This window comes from Mus caroli, chromosome 1, assembly GCF_900094665.2.
Source record: "Mus caroli chromosome 1, CAROLI_EIJ_v1.1, whole genome shotgun sequence".
Lineage (NCBI taxonomy): Eukaryota > Metazoa > Chordata > Mammalia > Rodentia > Muridae > Mus > Mus caroli.
The window spans coordinates 108,517,323-108,526,731 of NC_034570.1; the positions used below are offsets into that span (position 1 = coordinate 108,517,323).

The 9,409-nt window shown below is 38.0% G+C and overlaps 1 protein-coding gene across 4 annotated transcripts in view; it reads left to right on the top strand.

The window, feature by feature from the left end:
* Cntnap5 (contactin associated protein like 5) overlaps window positions 1-9,409 on the top strand; it is an 893,594-nt gene that overhangs the window by 758,841 nt on the left and 125,344 nt on the right. For all 4 annotated transcript variants that reach the window (XM_029481690.1, XM_029481704.1, XM_029481709.1 and 1 more), the window contains one exon: window positions 4,196-4,420. In XM_029481690.1, the coding sequence (XP_029337550.1) occupies window positions 4,196-4,420 (225 nt within the window). The remainder of the gene's footprint in view (window positions 1-4,195; window positions 4,421-9,409) is intronic.

Consider the following 9,409-nt stretch of genomic DNA (forward strand, 5'->3'; position numbering starts at 1 on the left):
CCAGAGATGGTCCCACCCACAAGGGGCCTTTCCCCCTTGATCACTAATTGAGAAAATGCCTTACAGTTGGAACTCATGGAGGCATCTCCTCAACTGAAGCTCCTTTCTCTGTGATAACTCCAGCTGTGTCAAGTTGACACAAAACTAGCCAGTACAAATCATAATCAAAGCAAAGCAAAACTAAAGTAGATTGTAAAAGTTCAGTGTTTGTCACCTGGTACCAACTCATGATATTGGCTCCCAAGGGCCTAACCAGCTCCATGTCTCTGGCTCTCCTGTTTGTAATACACATAGGTCCTCTCCTAGACTCAGGTCCACTCTTTTTTGTAGACACTACTTACCTTGGCTGTTGTCCTACAGTCCTAACTTCTCTAAAATTGATGAGTTCTCTACCATCACCAATGGCGTCCTGGCCTCTCTTTTGTGACTTTGATACTACCACATCTTATCAAACTTCATCTTTTCCCAGTACACCCTTCAGTCTTAAATTTATACCATTATCTCTCTTGGGCTTTTGCCATACTTCAGCTTTTCTCCATGACTCCTTCACTGTTGAAATTTCATACCACCAAAACCAGTATCATCTGGAAGAGTCTTATACAATACCATGTTTGGTGCCAGTTTGAATGCAACATCAACTCCAAAGATTCAAGGAGGGTCTTATGCCAGCAGGAACAGGGACAAAAGGGCTCCTGTCCAACCAAGTTACCGATATTCTATTTCTTGTAATGCTATACCAAAGAAAGAAATATTCATCTGGGCTTTTAATTTCAGAGATTTCAGCCAACTGTGACTTGGCTCTGTTGATTTTGGGGGCATGTTGATATGACACATCATTGTGGGTGAATGTGACAGAAAGAAATCTATTCCTTAGAGGATTTGTGTGTGTGTGTGTGTGTGTGTGTGTGTGTGTAGCAGAAGTGAAAGAGGGGATGTGGAGTTCCCAAATTCCCTTCAAAGTCATGCTACCAGTGGCCCAGAGAAACAGAAATATCATTCATTCTGTTAAAACTCAATTTAACATTTTCTTTTACTGCTTCTACTTTTACTCTCATCCATGAGAAATAATTGGTGGATTTGAGGACATGAAAATGTGTACCTATAATTTCTTCTAAATATTTTTAAATATCTTCTAAATATTTCTAAATATTTTCTTTCTATAATTTTATCTCTTCTTTTAAGGACCTTGTTACACTCTGAGGGGTTTTTTGTTTGTTTGTTTGTTTTGTTTTGTTGTTATTTGTAGTAAAATTGTGCTTTTGCAAGATTCCATTATTTATCCCCACAAATTTAAAATAAATCTACTTATTTATTTGTGTGTGCATGTCTGTGTGTGTGTGTGTGTATGTGTGTGTGTGTGTGTGCCAGCATGCAGCATGCCAGGGCACTCTGAGGAGTACCTTCTTTCATTCAGCTATGTGGCCCCAGTGGTACAGTCTGAGCCATTTTGGCATCTTTGACATGATTGTTTTGCCTTGTGGGACCATTTATGAATGTGTATTTCTATGTCTTCAGCACTCTTCTATTGTTGACTGAAAAATCTAGTCCAACCACAAAAATATTTTTGTCACTAAAAGTTCTAGATAAGATATTTGTAAATTGATGTACAAATCTATAATGTTAAACCTAATTTAAAAGCACACAGTCATTTTAAAAAGTACTTACATTTAACATAGTAGAGATCATGGTATAAGTTTTATTTATGCTTTGGACTTGCTTTATTTCATCTCATAAGCATTTCTATAAATGTCATTAATATTTGTTAAGCACCAGTTTTAACTACTGCAACATTTCTTGTTGTAAACACTCTCTTCTCTTATTTAATTCATCTGTCCCCGGATCTCTGTGGAAAAAAGTCTGGGTTCAGTCTGGGTTCTCCTTAACTTACATTCTCACTGTGCAGTTAATAGTTATGCACTTAACCTTAAGCTTACTTCCTTGATTAGGTGTGGGGAAATACAGGAGTTTCATAGACGGGATCAAGTTTAGTCATCAATGAACACTACACATATAAATTTCCCCTAAATGCTAGCACTAACTAGTTTTTGAAATGTTATATTATCTCAAACTAAAATAACAACAAAATGTAAAATTTGCTAAATGTGCTTCCGATTTTATTTATAACTCATCTATAGGAAAGCAAAACATATTTTAGCATCTTCATCTCTTGTTATAAAAAAATGGATGAGTTGCAGCATCTACACCTACTGCTGAATTAAGCTTTACACTGAATCAACTATACATAAATATTAGAAATAATTAAAACTAGTCCCAGGAATAGAATCAGAATGACAATTTTTGCCATGTTTAACTATAAATGTTTTTTTTTAATTTATTATCAAAAAAAGAATGAAAAAAATCACATTTTCATGCCCATATGTAATATGCTTTTCATTTATTGTGAATAACATATCCATTTGAACATATATTCAAACATATGTCAAAGGCCTTTATTTTGTTAACTTGAAAATAGGAGCTTGAACTGCAGGTCATATGTCTATAAGGAAAACAATGATATTAAGCAAATGATGAGTCAACGTCTGCATGGCTGTATGTGTCTGCTTCACAGTTTTAACATAAGACACACTGATATAACTTGCTTGACAAAACATTGCTTCTTAACATTTCCCAAAATTGCACTAGTAGTCCATGTCTGCTAGTTATTATGAATAAACACAAAGTGTGAATTAGGTGGCACTATTACAGACTGTTAACAGAATCCCCCCCCCCCAACACACACACACACACACAAAACGGCTAGAGCCTTGGGAATGAATGCTAAGGTTCTTCTTAGTGTCCCACACTTAGCCAGACAATGTTGAGGGAGGATTAGGAATGTTGCCTCTTTCTTTGGGAAGAAGAGGAACTTATGATATCCATATAAACTTGAGTTTACGACATAGTTTTTCCATGCAGATGGGTGCTTACATATCTAAGAAGTCTTCTATAAAAGGCAATGTTTTCTCTCCATCTGTCCACAAGAAGATAAACTTACTGTCAGTTCAACAGGAACCTGAAATGTGGCAGAATAAGTATTTCGAAACATTGACAGAATACCATCAATCACAGGACATAGTTCATGGAGGTTACTATGATGGATTTAGTTTAAATTATGTTCTCTTTTTCTTTGTTTTTGTGTATTTGCAGTATGTTTATATATGTATGGGATTTGTGTGTATGTGTGTGTGTGTGTGTGTATGCATGTGTACATGCTCATGTATGTGGAAGCCAGGAGTCAGTAACAGAATTCTTGCTCAGTTGCTCTTCAAAATTTAGCACTCAGTAGTTGCTAGCCTAGCTAGTGAACACCAAGGTTCTTTCTGTTTCTGCTTTCCTAGATCTGGGATGAGATATGCACACAACCATACCTATCTTTTAATGTAGATGTTGAAGATCCAAACTCACTTCCTCGCACTTGTGCAGCAGGTATTTAACCATCTAACCTAGCCATGTCTCAATCCCTGAGTCATACATTCTTATAATACAGAGATTCCACAATTTCAAACCCTGTAGGACATTGTTCTTCAGTGCTTTATAAAGACAATCTCACTAAATAACATGGTGATACAGAGACAGGGTTAAGTGTTCTCATTAGCCTCCTCAGCCATACTTATAATTACAAACAATGGCTAAAAAGGGTTTGGAAATAGTTTTGTCAGCAAAATGCTTGCCAAAGAATCATGAGAGTCTGGGTGTAGATCTTCAGCATCTACTTAGAAAACTGGATATGTTATCAGAGTTGGTGAGATCTTAATAGTTCTGAGCTAGCCAATCTAACCAGTCCATGAGCTCCAGGCTCAGTGTCTCAAAAACAAATTGGAGAATGATAAGGGAGTAATCCATCCCTTAGTCTTCAATATCCACATGAATCCACACCCACAAATGTGCACATATTCATAAGAGTGGGTTTGAGCCTTTCTAAAATCATCAAGAAGCATTTTGTGCATTTTAAGGCATTTTTATTAGATATTTTCTTCATTTACATTTCAAATGCTAACCCCAAAGCCCCCTATAACCCTTCCCCACCACCCTGCTCCCCAACCCACCCACTCTGGGAATGTGTAGTTTCTTAACACCCTTCTCCCAGTGCTGAATACAGAGGTATCAATGAGCAAAGTATTACATCGACCCAGAGGAATTGACTAAATGTTGGAAAGTTTGAAATTATGCCCTCTAATTTTCTTTTTCTTTGCAGAAATTTCAGCTCTTTTTGATTCTGGCACCTCTGTAACATACATGTTTCAAGAACCATATCCAGTGACCAAGAACACAAGCCTTTCCTCTTCAGCTATCTACACAGATACAGCTCCATCCAAGGAAACCGTCATGCTGAGTTTCATGACAGCACAAGCCCCCACCCTCTTGCTCTACCTCAATTTTTCTTCTCAGAATTTTCTGGCTATCCTGCTCTCCAGGAATGGTAAGTGTTGATGGCATGAAGCCATGAGGCCAGACTTGCCTAGAAGGACAACAGCCCATGTTCTGCAGCACCCTGCAGAGCCTCACAGCTGGGCAAACTCAGCCTAATCTTCCTTCCACTTCATCTTTATTAGCCGTAATTGGTATTCTGGGCCAGTGTCAATTTGCTACTGAAGTCTAAACACATTGACGTTAATTTGGTTTAATTGTGTTGCAGTAATTATTTATTATTTGTTCCATGCTGAACTCCATTAAGTATAAAAGATCATAAGCAGGTCTGAATTTCAGGGGGATACTTGCCTGTCACTGGGGGCTGGTAAAGCATAAATACTGGATGGTTTTATAAGTGGGAATTGTCCAGCATTTTGAGACAAATATGATGTGAGAGCTATAATATGTGGCACAGGACCTCATTTTTAAGAATCTGGTTTTTCTCTTAGAGTTACCAATTGTATACACACACACACACACACACACACTGACTGACTACTGATCTGTGGTATTTGCGACTTGATAATGGCAGGTCTGGAGTATTATTCAAAGAGTATTACTGTTGCACAAATGAAATTTTGTTATTTCTTTTCTTTTTTGCAATTTTTACAATTAGTTATATAATTCACGCATTCTTACAGTGCACTGTACACACACTAGAAGACTTCACATATATAGAAGAACTTAAGTGCCTTTTAAAGGCTGTTGTTCATTGTTATCCATGCATCTTTGCTGGTGACATTCTCAATAAAATAGAATTGGCAAAAGAGATTTTGCTTCTCAGTTTTCAAGGTATCTGTAGCACCTAGGCTGTGAGGATGACAATTATGATTATGAGCATTTGATGAAGATGTAAATAAAAGTTAGGAAAAAGGGGAGACCTAGTAGACATATGACAATTAGAGAAAGGACAGAAATTATATCATATAAGAAATAATGATGATAAACACATATGATAATATCATTACTTTTCTTTTTTGATCAGACATGACAGGACAAAATCTTCAAATTGAACCATAGCCAAGTACACTATGAAATCAGAATAGCACCATATGTAATAATTGAACAAATGAACCAAGGAAACACACATACAGCCCTATCTCATGATCTTACACAGCACTCTCCTGTGGTCAAGGATATGGTTCTACTCCTCTTGCAATCTTCTAGTACCATGATATGATTCTAGACTTTTGGTGAGCTCATCCAAACCACCCAGTTAAACTTCAGGGTAGACTGTGGTGTCCCACAGCACATGTGAGGCCTATGGAAGGGAGCATGTATGCATCCCTGTTTACACCTTAGGTGCAAATCACATATTTTCTTCCTATGCTTTTTCTGATGGGTGTGTGTGTGTGCGCGCGCACGTGCACATGTATTCTATTTTTTCTCATGGTATAACACATATTATGACTTGAATATAAAGAACTCTTTGTTGAATCTGAAAGGTGTAATGAAAACTGGGGAGTGTGTGGGAGGAACCACCCTAAAGCTCAAGAATAACAATAGATGATCCATAAGGTGAAATAGATGTCATTTATTCTGAGACCAAGATAGAAGAAAGAAACAGAAAGTGTGGACAGGCAGGAAAGGAGAGAGAAAAAGAAAAGAGTCAAGAGGAGGAAGAGAAGGAAGAGAGGAAAGAAGAGGAAGCAGATGAGACAGAAGAATAAGGGGAGGAGGAAGATAAAGAGAAGGAAGAAGAAGAGGAGGAAAGGAAGACTAGCTATTTTTCAATTCCGTGGGCCATTTCATCACCTACTTATTACTGCTTTACAAGATGTTGGCTAAAAACATGCCAACAGATCAGACCTTCAGGATTTCCTTTTGAGAATATGAGGCTTTCTTTGGATCCTTGGGCATGGGTAGTTTGAGAGGGTAAATATAGGATAGATAGCTAGTCCATGGAACAACCAGGAATGTTACCCTATACTCAGCCCAGTAAACTTCCTTCTAACCCATGTCACTGTCTTCTGATGTGTTTTTAGACCATATAAAGATGGTTATATAGAGAGAGGATTGTACTTGAAATGTCTTTGGGTAGGCTTCCACAAAGTTATACCACTCATAGTATATCTCTGAAAATATGGCTGCCAAGAATACATGAAATACAGAACAGGATAATCACTGCATCTAATTATTCTACTGAGCTCATACTGTGCTTAATTCTCCTAGTAACTCTGGTTACCCACTGGTTTACCTATATCCCTCTTTTGCCAGGTCTCTACAATTGTAGAAATTGAGGCATGAGGATAACATAGTTCATAATATCACTAAGTCAGAGAGGGGTCTCGATCAGCCCAGTAGGAGAGTCAGTCCTTGGCTTGTTTTGTTTTTTTCTTGGGTGATAATCTCACAGAACTCTCAGGTCTACTGCCCCATCCTCTGAGTGCTGGTATTATGGATGTGAACCACCACACCAGAATCTTTTCTTAATCACAGGGGCTAAATAATTAGTGCTAATCTTTTAACCTTTGAAACACATAATTCTTTTATATAATTGACAATTCTTTAGTAGGGAATCATTCTTAAATTTCTCCCTGGCATATTTTCATGCTTTTTCCTTTCAAGACATTAGAAGCTCCACCTGACCCTATAGATATTTATATTTAAGAAACTCTGACTTATTCTGGAAACAAGCAGACTCAAAGGTCCTAATTGCTGGTTGTGTAGGTCTCAGGTTCATATGAAAGCTCAGGTGTGCAGCATGTCTTTTCAGGCTGACTCACAGGAGAGCCTCCTGCTACAGAAAGATCTTCTGTTAAAGATTTGGCTCCAATCCTAGATGACACTCATGGAGATGTCCTTGCTATTGTGTCCAAGACACATGGATAGTACTGGAAACAGCTTATTAAAAAGGAGAAAGACAGTAGGCTAGTGGGACAGGATGGGCTCAGGCTCAAACACTTGGACCCATAGGATCACATCCTATTATAGATTATTTGCATAATTACCTTCCTTTTCCTCAGACTAATTTTGCACATTCTGTGTTTTGTTAAAGAGTAGCCTTCAGGGAAGGGATTTCTATGCTATCTGGTTCTTTTCCTATGCTAATCTTGATCAACTCCCTCTTCTCCTGCCCCTCCACCACACTTCTCTAAGTTCCCTCAGGCAGTGTATGGTCTAGTAGGCTGAACATCTCTTTATCCCTCAAAGACACAACTAAGGGACTGTTTATATTATTTTGTTAACACTCATAGTGGTTACTGGTATGATAAATATGAGAGACAACAAGCACGACTTGCTGCTGTTTTCATACTTATGTGAAAAGAGACTGATTTGGAAACTACATAAAATGTGTAATAAACAACTGAGACAGAATTAGAGTGGTTAGATTTCTGAAGCAATCTAGCTACAAAGAAAACTTTGACAGAAAACCCACAGAATCAACTAATTTGAGTCCAAAGTCCTCACAGAGACTGAACCACTGACCAGGGAACCTGCATGGGACTAACCTACTAGATCCTCCACATGTATGTTGTAATTGTAGCTTGATCATAAAAGTGGAAGCAGGAGCTGTCTCTGACTCTGTTACCTGCCTTTTGGACCCTTTCCCAATATTGGGTTTCATCTATAGAGGCTAGACAGGGAAACCCATGCACAGTCTTACTGGAACTGGATATATATGCATGCTATTTGACATCCATCAATGCCTCTCATTTTATGAAGACAAATGATAGAGTGGATAGAGGGGCTAGGAGGGGAGGAGAAAGTACTGGGAGGAAAGGAGTGAGGGGAGAAGGGAATCCGCCATTAGATTGTAAAATAAATAAAATTAAAATTAAGAAAAGAGGAAACACACATGTTTAATAATGACACCTGTGGAGCAAATGTCTTCAGTGGCATTAAGTTCCTTGTCATCAGTGGTCTTCAGATAACAATTAAGTGACTATTTGCTGAGAAAATGATCATAGTCCTAAAAGTAGGTGAGACAAAATAACAACTGGCAAGAGTTGAGCTTCTTCCTCTGTCTTATTGTGTGATTCTTTATTCCTTCCTTGTATAGCCTTCCATGAGTGCCTATAAAATATTTCTTTGCAGAACTTGCTGTGTTTCTGGAGGAATTAAGAATTTACATCTTCAATGCAGTCCTACTATATTTTACAGTGTTAAGCCATAGATCAGGTTAACAGTGATCAAGAACTATGAACATTGTAATAAATTCTGGATTCTTTACAATGAAAGTGTGCTTTTGAGCCCACAGCAGTGGTACCTACCTAGAAGTGAAGGCAAGAGGTCAACATTCAGTGCAATGTCAGATTTGTAGCGTGTCTAGGTCCAGACTGGGTTACAAGAGACCCTGTCTTGAAAAAAGAAAATAGTTGGCTCCTCTTTTGGAAGTTAGGGATCCTCACAATTTAAAGTAATAATAAGCAGAACGAAAGTTTAATTAATGAAGATATTTACCTGGAAATCTTTTGTAATCAAGAACCACTCACAAGCATCTCTGGTAGAATCAACAGTTTGTGTTAGAAAGCTTCTAAACTTGTTCTGATTTTAAGATAACTTCAGGAATTTAGTAGTGATGAAGAGATGGCCAGCTTAAAAGTAGTTCTATCTGGTCTCTTGGGAGGATGCAAACTCCACTTCCAATACTCTAGGGTAAGAAGCCAGGATACAGGATTAGAAGGATAATAATTGTAAACACTCAGCCAAGTTCTCATCTTGTAAGTTTATTTTACACAGTTAATTAGGCCAGAGGTGAAAAGATACCTGTGAGCCAAAGCCATGTGTATGAGTATTGGCCTGGCAGTAGTTCAGTTTGGCAAGCCTGAAGTTCATCATTCATTTCTCTTCTTGTTGGCATTAATATCTCCAATTCTAGACTTGGATTTGCTCAGTCTATGCTCTTGCTGTCACTTCAAGTCAGAATAGGGCCTGGTACTAAATAGAGGAAACTGTTGTCATTTCTGAGATGTAAGCTCTCTGTCTCTCTCTGTCTCTGTCTCTATCTCTGTCTCTGTCTGTATCTCTCTCTCTCTCTCTCTCTCTCTCTCTCTCT